The sequence below is a fragment of the Neurospora tetrasperma genome (assembly GCF_000213175.1).
Source record: "Neurospora tetrasperma FGSC 2508 unplaced genomic scaffold NEUTE1scaffold_4, whole genome shotgun sequence".
NCBI classification, from domain to species: domain Eukaryota; kingdom Fungi; phylum Ascomycota; class Sordariomycetes; order Sordariales; family Sordariaceae; genus Neurospora; species Neurospora tetrasperma.
Window position 1 is genome coordinate 2,160,684 of NW_009799102.1, and position 18,846 is coordinate 2,179,529.

At 52.7% G+C, this 18,846-nt stretch overlaps 7 protein-coding genes across 7 annotated transcripts; 3 read left to right on the plus strand and 4 right to left on the minus strand.

Annotated features, from left to right (window-relative positions):
• Window positions 1-600: 600 nt before the first annotated feature.
• Window positions 601-2,808, minus strand: NEUTE1DRAFT_84072 (uncharacterized protein; the record flags this gene model as incomplete). The annotated part of the gene is made up of 2 exons (XM_009853932.1): window positions 601-2,449; window positions 2,529-2,808. The coding sequence occupies 2 exons, from the start codon at window positions 2,689-2,691 to the stop codon at window positions 891-893; spliced, it is 1,722 nt and encodes a 573-aa protein (XP_009852234.1).
• Window positions 2,809-5,437: 2,629 nt separating this feature from the next.
• Window positions 5,438-7,309, plus strand: NEUTE1DRAFT_147264 (uncharacterized protein; the record flags this gene model as incomplete). The annotated part of the gene is made up of 3 exons (XM_009853933.1): window positions 5,438-5,794; window positions 5,881-5,915; window positions 5,968-7,309. The coding sequence occupies 3 exons, from the start codon at window positions 5,438-5,440 to the stop codon at window positions 7,139-7,141; spliced, it is 1,566 nt and encodes a 521-aa protein (XP_009852235.1).
• A 1,674-nt stretch (window positions 7,310-8,983) lies between these two features.
• NEUTE1DRAFT_84077 (uncharacterized protein) lies at window positions 8,984-10,579 on the minus strand (the record flags this gene model as incomplete). Its single annotated transcript, XM_009853934.1, has 2 exons — window positions 8,984-10,199; window positions 10,294-10,579. 2 exons carry the CDS (start codon window positions 10,442-10,444, stop codon window positions 9,223-9,225), a joined length of 1,128 nt encoding a protein of 375 aa, XP_009852236.1.
• A 493-nt stretch (window positions 10,580-11,072) lies between these two features.
• Window positions 11,073-12,088, minus strand: NEUTE1DRAFT_123145 (uncharacterized protein; the record flags this gene model as incomplete). The annotated part of the gene is made up of 2 exons (XM_009853935.1): window positions 11,073-11,673; window positions 11,736-12,088. 2 exons carry the CDS (start codon window positions 12,024-12,026, stop codon window positions 11,248-11,250), a joined length of 717 nt encoding a protein of 238 aa, XP_009852237.1.
• A 1,316-nt stretch (window positions 12,089-13,404) lies between these two features.
• On the plus strand, window positions 13,405-15,973 carry NEUTE1DRAFT_130548 (uncharacterized protein; the record flags this gene model as incomplete). The annotated part of the gene is made up of 2 exons (XM_009853936.1): window positions 13,405-13,679; window positions 13,811-15,973. The coding sequence occupies 2 exons, from the start codon at window positions 13,517-13,519 to the stop codon at window positions 14,290-14,292; spliced, it is 645 nt and encodes a 214-aa protein (XP_009852238.1).
• Window positions 15,974-16,504: 531 nt separating this feature from the next.
• Window positions 16,505-17,481, plus strand: NEUTE1DRAFT_101936 (uncharacterized protein; the record flags this gene model as incomplete). The annotated part of the gene is made up of 4 exons (XM_009853937.1): window positions 16,505-16,577; window positions 16,722-16,756; window positions 16,877-17,003; window positions 17,081-17,481. 4 exons carry the CDS (start codon window positions 16,505-16,507, stop codon window positions 17,479-17,481), a joined length of 636 nt encoding a protein of 211 aa, XP_009852239.1.
• A 252-nt stretch (window positions 17,482-17,733) lies between these two features.
• Window positions 17,734-18,549, minus strand: NEUTE1DRAFT_138771 (uncharacterized protein; the record flags this gene model as incomplete). The annotated part of the gene is made up of 2 exons (XM_009853938.1): window positions 17,734-18,145; window positions 18,290-18,549. The coding sequence occupies 2 exons, from the start codon at window positions 18,547-18,549 to the stop codon at window positions 17,734-17,736; spliced, it is 672 nt and encodes a 223-aa protein (XP_009852240.1).
• Window positions 18,550-18,846: the final 297 nt, after the last annotated feature.

Consider the following 18,846-nt stretch of genomic DNA (forward strand, 5'->3'; position numbering starts at 1 on the left):
GGGGGGGGAGGCTTGGGAGTGGTCTATCTGTGGGTGATCTTGTCGAAGGGGGTATGGTAGAGAGGGTCCGGGGTGCGAGGGTAAACGGATCAGGAAGAGGATTTGGACGGGGGAGGTCCAAGCGAGGCAATGAGAGGGATTGTGATGGGGAGAATGCATGAACATGTGAAATGGAAGGGGTCTCAGGGGTTTAAAAGAATAGGTACAGGGGATGGATGGAAGATGAAAACTGAAACCTCGACGAGATTGCGCTGCCTTAACTTGGAAGAAAGACGTCCTGATAATGCAAGGTAGCTATAGTAGGACAATATGTTCAAGGCGTTTGTGTCCCTCGGCTGGTCCATGGGCAGAATGAGACGGGATTTTGATTGGTACTCTCCATTGTACTCGCCATGTGATACTGCGATTGCCAGGGAGTGGCAAAATGACCAGGATGCGGCTCGTTCAGGAAATCGTGCTGATCCGCAGAGCCGCTCTTCCTACCCACAGAGTTCTTTTACGCATTTACAGCCGCGGAGTGTGCTTGAGCGAGCTTTCGTGGGAGCCATCAGAGACGATTCCAGTTACCGTACAACTCTTTTTTTTTTTTTTTTTTTTTTGCTTTTGCACCTCGAGATGTGAAGTGAAGGCCCTTACTTATCCTTTGCAAGTTTTGTTGTGACTAGGTTCTCTCGAGGTTGGATAAACCCTCGGCATAGTCCACCCAGCAAATGGTAGATGCAGACTGCCGTTCACCAAAGCAACCAATGCAGTAGCCTCACTCCAGCTACCTAGATGTCCTATTGTCGGCACTTTCTGCATGGTTAATCACAAAGGCATGGCTCGTAAATGCGCAAGTGATGTACCAACATATCCAAGGTCAAACACTACGGCTTGGCTACCGTATGTCATCATTGTTCCTCAGCACCGTTATCTCCCCCTTCCTGCCCAGTTTGTATCCCCCTTTCTGTCATTTCAACATCTGTCCCAGTACTTTTAACCCCAGCCTTTTCCCTCGCTCTCTCCAATCTCTCCTTCAACTCCTCATTCTCCTCCATTATCTTCTTCAAGAAATCCACGGCTAACTGTATCCCCCCCGCTTTGCTAACACCAGCCTCCTTGTACCCCGGTATAATAATCGACAGATTATCGTAGGCTGACTTGATCATGTACCGCCGCCTCTTCTCGCTGTCGATGTGGTTCAGCCTCTTTTGTTCCAGCGTCAGGTTGGGCTTCTTTTCTTTATAGGAGCGACGCCTCTTGCCCGGTCGAGCGGGCTTGTTATCTTCGTCATCGTTTGGTGATCGTGTGTCACCACTCGGGGCTTGGGAGTCTGTGGGTTCTGATACTGTATTGGGAGATGGAAGTCCTTGTTGGCGTGAGAGTTTCTTCCCCTTTGCTCCTCCTGGACCCGCTGACTTTCTACCACCTAGCGACGTCATGGGAGAGGAAGGGGCAAACCCGGATTGGGAAAACGGGCTGTAGGGACTGTTGGAAAAGGTAGCCAGCGGGCCGGGTGATGCCATCGCGGCATCGTTGTTAGTGGTGTTGTCCACTGTTGCCCTTCTCTTTTTGGGCGGTCCTCCTTCCTCTTGTATGGAGGCAAGTGCCTGAGGTAAGGACGGGCGATGATGTGTTCGTAGCTTGGGCGGTGAGAATGACCCGTGGTGCTCGTTCCCTTGCCCCTGCCCCTGCGTTACAGGACTGGAGGCACGCGTTGTGGCGGCGCTTTGGCTGGGTACCAGACAATCCAGTACCTTCAGTTGTGCTTGGCTCATGACCTCGGAGCTCTCCTGCGTCCTCTGGGGTGTGAATGTTGACTGGGAGAAGCTGGTGTCGGTACCGAATTGGATCCTTACCGGCTGCCCATGCTGGTAGCTGTTTTGGCGGGGTTGCTGCGACTGCCCTGGCTGTTGGAAGATCATGTCGCGGTAGAAGTTATTGGAAGGCTCGTTAATGGACGCGTAAGGGCGCATGGCCAAGGCAATGGCCGCACCGCCGAAGCTATTGTCTGTCTGTTGAATGCCATGTTGCCCCCCAGAAGTACTGCTACCCCCGTAACTTTGCTCGAAAGTGTTCCCTCCATGGCCGCCTACCTCGTTAGGGAGAGCGGCAGCGGCATTTAGGAGATCATGTATACCGTCCGTTGCCCGTGGCGGCGCTTGGAGCTGGTGATGGAATGATGGACCCCCAAAGCTATGTACACTTGACAAATCACTGAAGCCAGTGTTGAAGTTGGTGCGGGCGAAAGGAGCGAACGAAGTATTTGATCCAACAAGGTTTCCCGGCCGCGTATTCCATTCTGAAGTAAAAGCTAAGCCTTCTTCCTCGAAGTCTGGTGATATTAGGAAAGGGTCATCAGCTGCAGCATCATTCAGGTTTTGGAAAAAGCTGTCAAGATATCTGGATTGGTCGTCCGTGAGAAGAGTGGCGAGGGGTGCCGGTGGCTGTGCTACGTTCTGGGGCAAGTCTGCGAGAGACCGTCAAGGCCAGTTTGTAAGATATTTGATTGAAAAACACATACTAAAGGGGGGGGTGAGTGGACTTACAACCGAACACTGGCTGAGGCTGGTCAGGCGTCGGCGGCTCTTGATGATGTAGCGGCGGCGGCGGCGGCATGTCGGCAGAGGCAGGACCAGCAGGCAGTAGCTGATGTGACAAAAGCTGGAGTGAGGGATGACGCGAGGCTGTATGAAGTTGCCGTTGAGTCATGAGAGGCACGATGACGTATGTAGAGAATTTGGCAAGTGTTGCGGCTGGTTCAGCGGATTAGACACTAGATTGGGTTGTCGCCGCGGGCTTGTACTCGGACTATCGGGGCATGCCAGGCAATAGCATTTGCAATGTTTACAAGTCCAGCACGTACATCCGGCCTAGCCGGGAAACGAAGAGATATCCAAGACCCCGACCGCTGGGACGGCTAGAGCACGGCCGATGAGGCCGACGGCTGCGGGATAGCCGAGAACTGGGGAACGGCTGCCGGAGACCCGCTGAGGGGACCCGGGAATCGTCGTGGGGCCGGTGGCCGGGAGCTTAGAGGGAGGCGGCCTCGGCGGGTGCGTTGCGATTCGATGATGTGCCGCCACCGGCTAGGTGAGGTGAGGTTGTGGTGTTGACGTGAGTGGCCGGCTCCGCAGTCGGTTTCGAGGCACGTGAAAGACGGGCCGTTGTCGTCGGGAGAGGTACCTCGATGTACCGGGCCGATCAGATGATGTTGGTAGGCCGAAATGTTCGAACGTGACAAGGAACTCGGCTGGGTGCGCTAAACTCCAGTCTCGAGCACGTGTTTCCAGGCCGAGAAGCTTGGTCGCTGTTTGGAAGAAATGCGAAGATTTCAAGGCGGAGCTTGGAGTGAAAGGCACAAGGCGAAACAAAAAGAAGCCGCTAAATGCCGGATAGAGGGACAAACTTGGAAACCGAATGTAGTAATTGATATAGCACTGTAGGTATATGTAGAGTAAAGGTAGAGGTAGGCAGCCAACCTAGATGTAGGTAGGTAGGTCTGTGTTGGTGTAGAAGCTGAGGCCAGGCGGACAGGACGTCAGGTGTTGTTAGTTCAGACAAATCAAGAACTGGGATTGGGGCGGTTTGGCTTCTTGTGGGGGATCTGATCTGGAAAGCGGCTAGGTACTACTAGTGTAATTTAAAAACACAACCATTTTTGCATCATGGAAAGTCTCCGTGCTTGAATTTCTCTCTTCACAAGCTTTCTTCCTCCTGGCTTCCCTTGTGGCTTCAGTCATCGCTCGGCTGCCCGTTCCTGGCTCCCGCTACAACGATGGAAGTGGAGGCTCCATGTCAAAGGTCCAGCCCGTGATGAGCACCTCGAGGTTCTGTTAGGCTGGTACCAGCTCACGCTTGCATGGGGGCGAGTATTGTAAGTACCGAATTAACGAACTTCAACTGTCGGATTAGTAGGCAGCATGGAACTTCAATACCTACCTTCATTTGGGTTAGTTTTTGATGGCTGTTTGGTGGGGACCAGCGGGGGTGCTTTCAAGTTCCCTTCAAGTTATTTCCGAAGGTGACCTTTTTCCATCTTTCTCTCTGCCTTTGTTTGGCTCACCAGCTACCATAGTAATAGTGGTCAATAAGAGAAGAGGTGTAAAAATTCTCTTTCTGAGTATACTAGCGCCTGTCCCCAGCAAATCGTCGTTGATCGTGGGCAGAGCTTGTTGAGGTCACGAGAGGTAGTATACACAAGCAGAAGGAGAGTTCCCAACGAAGTCCGATCTCATCAATCACATGCAATATCTCGCACGGGGCGGGTTTTGTGCGCTACCCCGCCAAATTTCCCCCTACACTACTTTCCTTCTGTCTGAACCCCGGACTTATTGATTGGTCCCCAGATCAACAAGAGACATCATGACAGGTTGATATGTAGCAGGTACTAATCATGTTATGAGACGGAGTCTCCCAACCCTAGCACTCGCATAGCGGGAGAATTCAGGGCCTCGTTCCTTTCTCGTGTGAAGGTGGTCGGAGAAACTGCCTCCAATGGCTTTGATGTGTTCCTCAAACTATACAAACGGAAGCGATGAAAAAGTATTTTTTGCGTAATTCGAGATTGTGGAACCCAAGCATTTCAGTGGCCCGGCAACAGGGTGTTCCCACATTATTTTGTAGCGCGCCAAGGTATCAAGACCTACGCTACTACCGCCCCGCCGCAGCACCCACAGCAACACCAAACGGGCCCAACTTCCCAAAGGTCATCATTATGCGAAATAAATTCAGTCCTTCCTGTCCATCTTCTGAATCAAACGCCAATGACAGAGTGAGGCGCGTTTCACCTCGCGAGGACATGTCTCTTCGGTGGTCTCCCGCCTCTGAAAATACATAGCCCGGTCGCCGGTCCATGGCGTCGGCCACATCACGGACAGAGACACTACACTAGTGTAATCCAGACCGGGCACTCTGCCCGTTCGGTAGTGTCTGTCGCAGCATCATCAAGATCGTCTCCGTCGGCACCTAAAACAGTTCCAGAACCGTCCCCCGAGCCTAGGCAATTCCACATCGGGAATCCACCCTTTGCTTTTTTAGGCGAGCCACGGACTGTGCCGCCACGGCGTGACGACATCCCGTGGTCGTGTGCTTTCTCTTCACATGTCGATGTTGTTGTTATTGTTGATATTTATCCTTGTTGTTACCCGCTTCACACATTCGATTTTCAGGGGAGTTAACCAACGATCCATCCGTCTTGGACTTCTAGATTTGGCTCTACCGAGGCTCATGACCTAGGTTAGTTTAGCTCAAGCTTATTCAACATCACACCTCGAGTGACATCGACTGGACTCATCTCCCTGCCAACACTGAGCACAGAGTAAATACCTGAGCACTTTGACATCTACGCAATCAAGCTGCAATGGAGAAGTCTAAACCAGGCTAATTTTGTAATACAGCCTCATAGACGTTATTACCCTATTTTACACAGCTTCACTGTACATGTTACTGTGCCGCCATGAGCCACCCGTCTCAGAGTCCAGGCTCTCCTGCTGCAACTGGGCTCCCATCATCCTTGCGCCTCCAGCTTCCCTCAGCCCGGTTAGCTCCAAACTCAAAGGGCTGGAAGAGGATCGAAAGTCACATCCCTCTGTTATTACGGCCTCTCGTGCGCGCCTATCTGTTGGGCTATGTGTCTTCGGTTGCCCCGAGATTGTTCACTTTGATTTCCAAGCATGCCCTCAGGTGGAAGGCCGGGAAGAAACAACAGGATGGTTTTGTCGAGTCCTTTGTAAACATACTACGCGGTGGTATGGACTGGCACCGCTTTCCTACCTTTTGCGCAATCCTGACCGGTGGTAGCACGTTACTCGAGGTATGTTCTGACTTTCTGTACGAGTTACAGTATCGGTACTCACTCCTGGCCCTAGGTTTTCTTCAAGACTATACTCAATCGTTTAGCCGCTACATTGTCCCATGTCACACGAAAACGGCAAGTATCCGATCACCATCCATCAAGGACATGTTATTGACACTTGACCATTGTAGACTTTCAAGGTCGTTTGCCTCCTTCATTGCGGCATGGCTCGGTATCAAGCTCTTACAGTCAAAGCGGACTCCAGGTTTCACCGAGATCATATCCTCACCCACAGTCATAAATGTTGAAACACCTTTACCCACATCAGATGCCGTTCCCGATCAAAGACAAGAAGTATCTCCGAAGCAACCCATAAGGACAGTACACTACGCTGGCCGAACCTTGGACCTGACCCTTTTCGCCGTCACTCGCGCCCTTGACGTGATTTTTGGGGAGCTCTGGTCCCACTACAAGGCCCGTCGCCATGGCTCCCCCTCCACCACCGCCAGTAGTAGACTCGTCGAATCCCTCATATCCCGCCTTACCGACCCGGCCATCTTCGCCCTTTCCAGCGCTCTTATCATGTGGACCTGGTTCTACCACCCCTCGCGCCTCCCACGGGCCTACAACAAGTGGATCACCTCCGCCGCTTCCGTCGACAGCCGCCTAATTGAGGCTCTCCGCCGGTGTCGGGCCGGATCCCTCGTGTATGGTAAGGACACGGGCCAGGCCCCGCTGCTGGGCAGCATGTGCAAGGACTACGACTGGCCTGAGGCCTGGGGTGACCCGGCCAAGGCCGTGCCCTTCCCCTGCGAGATCGTCCACATGGGCTGCGGCCCGAGCTGTGAGCGGCACGCCCTGTCGAGGTTCGCCCGCTCGTTCAAGTGGGCCTTTACCATGTACCTGCCGCTCAACTTGCTGCTCGTGCTACGCAAGCCGAACTGGAAGGCGTTGAAGAAGGCGCTGGTCTCGGCGTGTGGGTCATCGGCTTTTCTGGGCGTCTTCATCACTCTGTTCTATTACGGCGTGTGTCTAGCTCGCACGAGACTGGGGCCGTACATTGTGGGAAGAGACGTAAAGGGTTGTCAGAAGATGGACGGCGGGCTTTGCGTTGGCACTGGGTGTGCTATGTGCGGATGGAGCATCTTGCTGGAGAACGCGGGGAGGAGGAAGGATATGGCGCTGTTTGTCGCACCAAGAGCACTGGCTACGTTGTTCCCGAGGAGATATGACTTGCGGAAGCAGTGGAGGGAAACGGCGGTGTTCGCTGCCAGTACAGCGGTTGTCTTTACGTGTGCGTTGGAAAATCCGAAGAGGGTGAGGGGTGTTCTTGGAGGGGTTTTGGCGGGTGTTTTGAAGCCGTGAGGCAGAAAAGTTGCAGTGGCAATGCCTTCTTCGAACATCGACAAGGGGAACTAGGAAGACACTCGACAGTGATGAATCTACATACCGCATACTGCGATGATGACCCAGCCGATCACATCGAGAGTGTAGTCGGGATACTCAGTCTTTGGGTGCCCGGTAATGTCTTTGCTGCCGACTTTTGCAAGGCCTTTCAACAAGATCGGATGAGCACTCCAAGATAGTGAAGCTCCTGGTCACGATACCCGGATTCAAAAATATGTATCAATGAATGGTCTTGAACATGCTCTACTACGTTCACATATGCTCGACTGTGCTACATCGACGGCGAAGTCCACGAATCGCCCAAACCACTTTCCCAAGGTCCCGTTCAACACCACGCATGGTTCTTTTCGTGGCATCCTACTGCAGGAACTTTACAATTACCAAATTACTGAACTGGATCGAAGTCGACATGATATATAGTGTACATGTATGTATCCGCCATCGTCTTCAAGCGCGTAACTCCATGGAGTTTGTCGGTGATAATGAGGGAGCAACCCTCTCTTAGTACATTCCCCTCTTTCTTCTTCTCCTCATTCATCATACACTTTGCTCTAAGACCAAAGTTATTGCCACCGCGATGCAAGAAAGCTTTTGAAGTCTCTGGTCTACTCAACCTCTGCACTCCTTTACTCGACCAAACTCGAAAGAGCGTGTTCGGAACAGCATACTGTCTCAAACCGCTCGCTCTCCTCCGTTTATGGTTACTTGCTAAAACAAGCATCGAGTAAGAAAAATAGACATAGACAAAGTCGTTTCCGCACGATATGATATGACTCACGTATTCAACACACTCTCTCTTTCTGCAGAACATACCAAGCAAAATCAGTCACACGAGATCATCAGGCTCTTGGAAGCCTCGCAAGTCTTGAATTTTCGGAATGTTTCTCTCCTACAACACCTCCAATAGAAGTCTCATCACCACTCACAGACCAGTCGACACTCCCAATGACCAAACTACGACCAGTTGACACAACCAAACAACCCAAATAAACAAATAACACAAGCCAACATCCAAGCCCTCACCGACAAAAATGCTACGTAACAGCAGGCTCTACCCCGACACCCCGCTCATCCTCCTCTCCGCCCTTTGCCTCTTTATCACTTTCGGCCCTTATCCTCCTCTTTTCGCCAAAGTCACTTCTTCTCTTCGGGCCAACCTACAACCACAAAAAGTCCGCCCTTCTCCTCCTCCTCCTCCTCCTCCTCCTCCTCCTCCTCCTCCTCCTCCTCCTCCTCCTCCTCCTCCTCCTCCTCCTCCTCCTCCTCCTCCTCCTCCTCCTCCTCCTCCTCATCCCCCTCCTCTGAAACCCTCCCCCTCTAGTTTCGCCACTGTTTCTTTTGAGGCTGGTGGGGCTTCGACTTTGTAGTCTCGGCCCTATCCGTCGTCATCTGCATCGACCGCTACGGACTCGACGCTTACTGTGACCGCTTTCTTATCACGGTTTATGAAAAGGTGGAAGAAGGTAATGGGATGGGGTGTAGAAGAAAGTGAAGGGTTCAAGAGATTGGTGGTGGTGGCAAGGTGGTGAGGTAAGGCGTCTGGCTGTTCTGGTGCCCCTGGAATGGAATTAGGATGAAAGGGAAGATTTGGTTAGTTTAAAGGAAATGCTAGATTCTACAGATATGATTGAGGACGCAGAAAGGAGAGCGGAGGATGTGGGGAACACTTTGGATACTTGTGTACCTATAGGCAACAAGGGCTTTTGGATTTGGTTTTTGGAACAAATCGAGACGATACCTCACCTGTTAGGTAACTGGCGAGTTGACGTTTGACGGCGTTGGGAATGTGAGTACTCTGTGTGAGAAATTGAGAAGTGTCTTGCCAGCTATCTTCAAGCTCAAGGCCATGTCATTTCAATTAGATAAATGCGATGGGACACTCATGTCGTGACGGCGTACACTCATGTTCCTTTTGTTTTCATTACAATATTCCATGCCATTAAAAGCGTGCTCAGTTACCCCCTTTCTGACCCATTCATTACGCCCGTAAGCCGTTGCAGTAAACATTCTCAGCCATCTTCTCCCTCTGTGGTAGGGAACTACGACCTCCACCATGAGCAAACCCCAAGCACAAAGATACAAACGAGAATATCCGCCTTGACCGTGCTGAATATCTGTCCATACCTCATCGCAATCTCCAAATAGCCCTTCCACGGCTGCGGCAAGAAACCCACAGCCATACCCAACATACCACCACCAAAAGCGCCGCCCACGGGACTCTTTGCCAAACCCTTTTCCAGAAAGAAGCGCGTCGTCAGCAGCAGCGCCTCAGCCGTAGCAAACACGTAGAAAAACCGTCTCGCCGAATCCGTATCGAAGCCCACAGCCACCTGGTCCCCCGCGCCCACGTGGTGATGGTTGTTGCCAGTAAGGATGTTCTTGCTGTCCCTGTCGACCTTGCTGCCGCTGAACGAAGTCCACAGCGCAATGTAGAGACCGAGACCGAGCGCCACGGCTGTGTGCAGCAGGCGCCACAGGGAGGAGTACCGGTCGGGAACGGCCATGGCCGGCGGGACTCCTTGCTGGCCCATGCCCATTCCAGGAGGCATCATGCCGCCCATACCGGGCATGCCGGGGAACCCTCCTCCTGGAAAAGGTGGCATACCACCGGCACCGGAACCGGGAGCTCCACCTCCGCCAAGCATGTTGAGCATCATTTGCATCATCGGGTCCTCAGCGCCCGGACCGCCCGGACCGCCCGGCCCCGCTCCCAGTAGGCTGGCAAAGGGGTCGCCGCCGGCGGCACCTGGAACCATGGGGGATTCGCGGCCGAGCATCATCTGGCGCAGGCTCTCTTCGGAGAGGTCGTTCGGGTCAAAGGGAGAAGGACCTTGTGTAGGCTGTGGCAGCTTGGGAACTCTTGGGGTGGTGTTTGGTTGGTAGAAGTGTTCAGAGGTGGAGATGTCGACCTCTTCGGGGTCGGCGTGAACTCGGGGTGCGGAGCTGGAGGTCGGGACTGGCGATGTCTTGTCATCGTTGCTGCTGCTGCTGCTGGCTGGCTGCGTAGGAGGAGGGTCTGAAGAGAAGACAAATGTCAGCTTTGGTTTAATGCCATCTACATGATATTATACTATGCTAGGGCACAAGATGGATGGACGGAAAACACTGACCTCTTTCAACACCGCCTCCCAATCCAGTGATCTTGTTTAGACGATTTCCGGCATTGGCCCTGATCTTAGCCTCGCGTCGCTCCTTGCGAATGCGAGCCTGCTCGAGGGCGCGCGCCTCTGCCTCGTCTGCGGGGGAAAGTCCCTCTGTCATGGTGCTTGTCCGAGATGCTCGTTGATTTGGGTGGGTGTCGTTAGGTACAAGATCGATCCGTCACTTTGTTGTTCCAATGTATGTGTTTGTTTCGATATTCGTTTTGCGCGCGCGCGCAGAGGGATTGATCGGTTGAGGGATGGATGATGATTTGTAAAGCAAAGAAAAAAAAAAGAAGAAATGAACAGATTGAACTAGAAGCGACAAAGGTGATTGTGACGTCGTGCCTTCTTCTTCAGTGGACGAACGTGGCTCTTCCGGTTCCCTCTTGCTCCCTGTTGGTCGCTGTTGGTCCAGCTACCTCTACGTACAGTAGGTAAGGTCCGGGATGCCCGCCATCGGACTACATAGTGAGCTGTCGGTCTGCCCCGTCCCCAAAAATCCTTATCTAGTGTATGTCCCGCCTTATCGGAAGGTCTACGTACTGAGGCGGGAGCTACCCCTGCATTCACTGTTGTTGAGTGTTGACCTCCCCCCCCCCCCCCTGAACCCCTTTTTCTTTGTCACATCGGCGTCGTTCGGATGCAATGCAGGTGTGCAAGTACGTGGTGCTAAGGCATTGTTTCTCAATTTGAAGCTCTGATATCTTGGCGGCTATATACTTGTATGATATATTCTTTCAAACTATAATACCACTTGGATCATTTTTGTTACTCCTCTATCGACACTCTTCCATCCATCTACCTCCTTTGAGCAAAACCCTTTGTTTACTACTGAATTGACATTGGTTATAATATCTCGACCGTACCGCTCAAGTGACCACAATCACAAATCCCTTATGTTCCCCAACTTGAAAGCCCACATCAGGTTACCAAGTGAGCGGACTCATGCGGCCGTTCTTCAAATGGCTGTTCTGTCTTCCTACCCCTCGACCTCCTGAAACTCAACAGCTCCACGATGACGAGGACCATGAGAACGAAACCAAGAATCATGAAGGGAATAAGGTTGTAGCGCCATCCGCGCATGGATCTCAATTTCTTCTTCAGCATGTCGTGATCGTCGCTGTGGACAAGTGATAGACTGTTGACCTGCGTATACCAGTTCTCCGGGGTCCAAGAGTCCCGTGGGTACGGCTTCGGAGCATTGCCTTCTGCGTAGGCGAGGTCGATACCCTGATCCGAGTGCCTGTTGGTCAGGACATAGGTATATATCAGAGCCGTGAGAGTAAGAAGCCAGCTGAGAATCGTGATAAGGGCCCAGAGATAGTAGAATGGCGATGTTTTTCCGTACTGCCACAGGGTTACTTAGTAGACGCACAATACACAATGATTGTACGAGAATGAACACATACCTTTGCCCTGGACCTATGCTCCAACCACAAAGCTAGGAGGCCACCGAACCCTACAAGGACGACGCCCGTACCTCCTGCTGCATTTGTCGTATGGCCGTGGTCCGTTAAAAGATGTGCAGGTTCTCCGGGAAGGTCAAAGAACGAACCAAGTCGTCGGACCTCAAATGGTTGGCCGCCGCGTCCATGAAGAAATGCCACCATTGATGAGACAAGGGATAACGAGATGGCTGCGTCAACGTAAAGCAAAAACAAAGCCACATAGATGGCTTTCATGAGCCTGCTTGAAGCCATTTTGAACGAATCCCACTAGGGCTGAGGGAATAGAAGAGCTTAACAGTGTGAAGAAGGACAGGAACAGTTGGGGTCTTGATATGGCAAAGTGCAATGTGGTTGGGGCCTGTCCAAGTTTCCCCAGATATTGACAACAGCGCTAGCCATCTATATAAGAGCGGACCGACTGCGGTCGTGCCGGTTCGTCTTTTCTCTCGTTGGGCGAAAAGCCTTCTCTCACCCGCCTTTGGGGACGCGGATTGGATCCCATTTCCAAATGTGGTGGTTGTCAGCTTGTCCACACGTAAGCACACAAAACTGACACTGCCTCTTCATGATGTGCAGTGAGATTGGCTCGACCGGGTACGTACTTCTCTTCTTTTTTTTTCTCAAGGAGGGATATCACTGCGTATGCCCAGCCAACGCCACGAAAACCCTTCCGTATGAGAGATGCCTAGTCTGCATGGAACTGCCACGCGCTGATCCGTGGACGCAAAGCATTCAGCACGAGGCTCGGCTCGCCTCGCAAGGTTGTAACCCATTTTGTGGCTATACACAACAGAGCTTGCCTTGCCAGATATGGGATATTGTGACGTCCTGGATTGACGAATACTATTCTTTGTTGGGAGTTGTCCTAGGCCGGTTACAATCCGGAGACTGAAGAGTCCAGTTCCCACTGGAGGATAGAAATTGACCGTCTCTCACGGCATATGGAGTTGAAGCCAACTGCATCATAGGCGGACAGGAAGAGACCATACTTGTCAGCCCGGTGGAATAGTAGGTAACGCCACTCTTTGAATTAAGAGCCAAAATAGGAATTGTACCTCTCGGCAATCGTCAACAAGCATATAAGCAGAGAAATGCTGAACGATACAGCAACAGAGCCACAGTTCGTGAATTGGCAAGCTAACCGGCAACTCAACAGGAGTTTTTCCTGTTTTCTTCTTCTTCTTGAACCTGGGACAACGAGGGAAAAAAAAAAATGATGCACTTGCAACCTCGCAACAAAACGGGATAGTCTCATCAAAGAAGGAACATAAAAAGCCCCCAAATGGACAATTTAGACATTGTCATGAGACATGACATCGCGATGCCGACAAGGGTTGTTTGATGTTGTTGAAAAGAGGAGGAAGCATTTATCCGCCAAGCCACGAGGGTGAATTCCTTATAACACAACCCCGAGGTTCTCTCGTCAACTCCTAACCCTCACCAGCCACCCCGACAGCTCGGTACTTGCTGCTACAAGAATATTGCCAAAAGGCTATGCACCAATCAGATCGTAGTGGGGTGGTCGACGTAGTGCCGCCCCACTGCCTATCGATAAACGAGTTATCGTAGGAATCGTCGCCAGGGCAGCTTCCATTTGGTAGGTAGGTAGCTTTAGTGTACGGGACGAACTCCGAAGCTTCGTTGTGTCAACACATCCCGTCCCGTCCATCCCCATCGTTCGTCTGAAAAATAGCCTTCACACGAAACTACACATATCATTTACACACACACAAACACACACAATGCTCTCTAGGATAACACAACGTATGGCCTTAAAGAGGGCGCTGGCGAGGCCTTCCCCTTGCGCCAAGGGCCGCGCTCAACCCCAGAGGAGATCTCTCACATCGGCACCCAGGCCTGGCGATGGTCCGTTGATGGAGAGGCGAGCTGATCGCGAACTTCCTGGTATGTTCTTCCCGTGTCTCTCGCTTCTTCACTTCTCTGTGTTCTGTGTTTCCTGCTGTTTCCGCACCCCAATTGAGTTCCTTACCATGGAAGTTACTGACCCTTTCTTCCCTTCTCAACCACAAAAACAGACGTCCAAACCTCCCGCTTCCGCTGGTCCCGCACCTTCCCCATCTTCTTGGGCATCGTAGCCGCCACCTCGATCGCCATCTTCAACTACCAGAAACTCTCTTCCCCCGTGGTCGAGTCAACCCTCTATGCGCTGCGCACGAACCAGCGCGCGCGCGAGTACCTGGGCGACGAGATCTACTTCAAGGCGCAGATTCCGTGGATCTCGGGCGAGATGAACCAGCTGCACGGCCGCATCGACATCAAGTTCAATGTCAAGGGCACCAAGCGCACGGGCGTGATGCGCTTTGCCAGCTTCCGGCCCACGCCCCGAGGCATGTTCGAGACGACCGAGTGGAGTCTGGAGACGGAGGACGGCAAGGTCATTGACCTGCTGGAGGAGGGCGATCCCTTCAGAGCTATCAACGGCCGTGCAATGGAGCCTGAGCTGGATGATGATGCAGAGGATGCGAAGGTCAGGGGCTTTAGGCAGATGCCTAAGTAATCGTTTTGGGGTGCTCTTAAGGAGGGAATAGTTTTGAAAAAGAGAGGATGTATATGAGAACCGGGAAAGGTGGTGGTTTCTTCCCCCCCAAACAGGATGAGCTGAAGGACAGAATCGTGGTCTGGCTCTCTGATTGAATACCCAAAGGCTGTCAAGGAGGGATATGTAAGATATAGGGAGAGAACATACGAACCTATCACGGGCAAGGGTTGTATGTTCAAGTTGTTATACATTTTCGGTAGCTGTACATTGTAACACCCCACGATGCGTGTGTATCATACAAGAGAGAACTAAAAAAGAGAAACCGGGAAGGCTATACCATACATTCCCTTCCATAAACCTAGTACAAACACATACTACAGACCAGACAGCCCCCCTCTCTTAAGCCGAAGCCTCTACCGCAGCATTTCCATCCGCCTTCTCTGTCAGCCCATTCTTGATGAGCGAATCTATCAGGCCCTGTCTCCTCGCCTCCTTGAGCTCCAAGTGCAACTTCCTCGCCGCCTGCAACTTCTCCTCCGCATCGGGGAACCGCTCGTTGAGGAGCTGCTTGGTGGCCTCGACAAACTCCTCCGGGGGAGGAGCCTTCTTGACAGCATCCTGAACCTTGACAACCGCACCCTTGTGACCAGCGACCGCGCCCTTGACCACCACGATGCCGAGCTCGTTGTCCACCATCAGAATGGGCAGGTTCTGGACCGTGTGCTGCTGCGCGCCCATGCGACCGGGCATCTTCTTGCCAGGCAACACACGCGAACCGGAGCCCTGCGAACCACCGACGGAACCAATGGTACGGTGGTTCAGCGAGTTACCGTGCGACGCCTCCTGACCGGCGAAGCCGTGACGCTTCATACCACCGGCAAAACCCATACCGCGCGTGATGCCGCGCACGTCCACCACCTGGCCGACGTGGAACCAGTCCGGAAACAGCTGGACGCCGACCGGCAACAGACCGTCCTGGTTGCGCACCTTGAACTCGGCGAGCGTCTGCTTGGGCGGGATGCCCTTGGCCTCGTAATAGCCGAGCTGCGGGGCGCCCACGTTTTCGGCGCGGCGCTCGCCCAGGCCAACCTGGACGGCCCAGTAGCCGTTCTTGGCGCGCGTCTTGTTGGCGACGACTTGGACCCGGTCGAGCTGCAGGACGGTGCAGGGGATGCGGGCGCCGGTGCGGCCCATGAAGACGGTCATGCCCTTCTTGACAGCGAGCACGCCGGTGCGCAGGGGTGTAGTCTTCTCGCGGCGCTTGAGGGCAGCGGCCGGGCCCGAGGTGGGCGCCGGAAGACCCTGCGTCACTTGGTTGAATCGTGTGGGCCTGCTGCGCTTCGGGAGCGTGCTCCAGCCGTACTTGACGCCGCGCTTTGCGATCTGAGGGAGGAGGGAGGGAAAGACGGTCGATGGCGAGGAGGCGGAGAAGGTGGGTGTGGTCCGGCCGGCGAGGAGGAGGGAGCTGGCGGCGGTGGTTGTGGTGTGGGTGGCTGACCTCTCGACGAGGGAGAGCTGCCTCCAGCAGCGCGCGGGCAGCCGGGGCGCCATCGTGTGTGTGTATAAGTCTGAGGGGAGGGTTGGGTGGTGTTGTGTTGCTTTTGGTGGGGTTGGTCGCAGTCAATTGGACCTGACGGTGTTCGTTGTATCGATGTCGGGGCCCCGGAGCGTCGAGTGGGGGAATTTGAAAGGACACCGGCTGTCTTCGAGACGCGAACCGGAGGGGGCGGAGTTGGGAGGTCGTTTCGGCGCGCGGCCGTTGAGGTGGTTTTGGGGCGGGTGCGGGAGTGGTGGTCGCCGGCTCGAAGCACGGAGCAGCAGAAATTTGATAGCCACTCAGAAATTCAGTAACGGGATGCTCCCCCCGATAACGTCGATCGGTTCGGCATCCGGGGATTCACAATTGACAGGGGAGGGGCGGCTATTTACAGGCGGGTATGTATTTGGCGGATTGTGGTGTACAGAGTGACATTTCTACAAGAAGGGTTAGGGTTAATCGTTTCTTTCGATTCACTTTACTTCCGCTGGAGTGCGGGCGCATTTTACCGCATTGGATCCCCCAAACTCAACCGCTAAAACATCTTCACTCGAACCACCACACACAGCCCCAGAAAAGAAATCGCTTTTGCATTTTGGTTTTCCTTCTTGCACGAAAGTGCCTTTTTCATTGTCGCCGTTTTGAGATACCCAATATTCCCATCTTTCATTTCTTCTTGAGGCATCAGCAAACATGGTCTTCTACTTCACTTCGACCGTCGTCAGTCCCCCGGCGTTCATTTTTGTGGGGAAAGACAAGTTTGAGAGTAGGTGAAGACGATCATCAGCCACAATTGGTATTCTGCATCTCCTTGTGGAATATGCATATATCTTGACACACTCATGGACATTGCATATTTGACTTGGATATAGATGCCATCTCGTCACTCATCTAACATGCTGTTTTATAGACGAGGAGTTGATCCAACACGGCTGGGAGGAGGATGTATGGTAAGTTTCACCCCGGCCAAGCCTCGTTCGGCATTTTCTAACTATTCTTCGTAGGGTATGACTCCCCATGAGGTTCTCGTCATATTATGCTCTGTATCTCATTACTAGGCCCTAGTTCCATGTCGACAAACTTTCCAGTGCTCATATTTACCTCCGTCTCCCAGAGGGTTGGACATGGGAGAACATTCCCGAGGAGCTCCTGACCGACCTTGGTCAGTTGACCAAGGCCAACTCCATCGAGGGTAAGTCGTGCTTTTGAATTCTACTGTCAGGAAGTCATGGGGGAATTCGTGAGGACTAACTCTGTGCTTTTGTAAAGGTAACAAGAAGGACAACATCACAATCATCTATACCCCATGGGCCAATCTCAAGAAGGACGGCAGCATGGCGGTTGGCCAGGTCAGCTTCAAGGATCAGAAGAAAGTGAAGCGCATTTTGATCGCGCAGCGCGAAAATGCTATCGTCAACCGTTTGAACAAGACCAAGGTTGAGAAGCACCCGGACCTGCGAGAGGAGAAGGAGCAGCATCTCAAAGAGCTGCGCAAGAAGGATCAGGCGGCGGTGCTGGCGCGGAAGAAGGAGGAGGATCGCCTGAAGAAGGAGCGGGCCGAGAAAAAGTGGCAGAAGGATCATGCCTACGATGAGCTCTTTGCTGAGGAGAACATGATGAACTCGAGCAATCAGGATCGGGATGAGACCTGGGAGGATGATTTCATGTAAATTTGCTCGAGAACAAAATAATCAAACCTTCTTAAGTTTTCCAAGCTACATAAGACCTGAAAATCCTTTGATGCCTGAAAGCCATCGTCAAAACCTTTCCGACCTCGATTCTTGTCTGGTATGCTACCGCTCTTAAAGCAGCAGACTAAGAACTAAACCAGGTTTGACCCATCACTAGAGGTAGCTCCTTTATCCACTCTCAAACCCCTTCCTACCCGTCACTCATTCCTCACTCCCCTCAAAAGGTCCTCTCTACCCCTGACGGTTATATCCCACACCTCTTGCGTCCGCCGTCCCTTTCACCTTATGGTCCGTCGGCCTAGCCGCCGCCTCGTAGACGATATTCTTCGGCGCTTGTCCCAACGTCATCCACTCTCCCTTGAAACCAATATAACTGATTCTCGTTTCATCCTCCTCTCCTTGCGAAAAGTTATCCGGGAAAAACAAGCACAGTCTTTGCACGGCGTTGAATTTGGCTCGCTTGACGGGCAATTCCTGGATTTCCGAAGTCTGGGAGAGCTCGAATTCTTGTGTTGGAGTAGAGTCCTCAGCTTGACCGAAATCGTGGATGTCGGCGTTGGCGAGGAGGCGGAGGGTGCGCGGGGCCGAGGGGGAGGGCGAGGTGCGCAGGAGGACGGAGTGCAGTTTGATTTGGGCTGTGAAACTATTTGGGTGTGTGTGTGAGTGATTGGGTGTGTATGATGGGGTCATTGTATGATGTGTATGTTACAGGAGAGGAATGACATTGAAATTCGTAAAGATGTGAATGACTTTGAGTGATCAAGTGAGGTAACGTAGTGTGACATACGGAACGTTGATAATCAGCTGCTCATCAGCATCGCTCACCACCTCGGGCTCCGTCGCCAATCGTTCGGCCCACGTCTTCTTGATAATGGCCTGGCCGGAGCCGTGCACCTGCTCGTTCAGGGTGGTGATCTCGTCAAAGTTGATGTGCTGGTACAGCGAGAACTGCACGGCGGGGGTGATGTCGTCAGAGTGGTCGTGCTCTGCCCCGCCCTCATGATGGTGGTGGTGGTCGTCGTGCTCGTCGTGGCAGTGGTGCGACATTGTCCGGAGTTGAGTTGTTGGAATATAAGATTTCTGTGCCTCGAGTTGTCAAGGTTTTGATGATTGATTTTGACGACGGAGTGGTTGTTGAAGTTTGGTGAAAGTGAGGGGCCAAGACTGAATGCTTCCGTCGTAAACCTGCGTGATTTGAGTTGACCGTTAGTTCTTCCAGTGGGTGATTGCGGCCAACTACATTTCAACGACGACGACCAACAAAAATGCCTTTCGGAGATTGGAAAGCTAAATAGAAGATGTAGAATAGCATGCAAACTACTTTGACGAAACTCGTTTACAAGA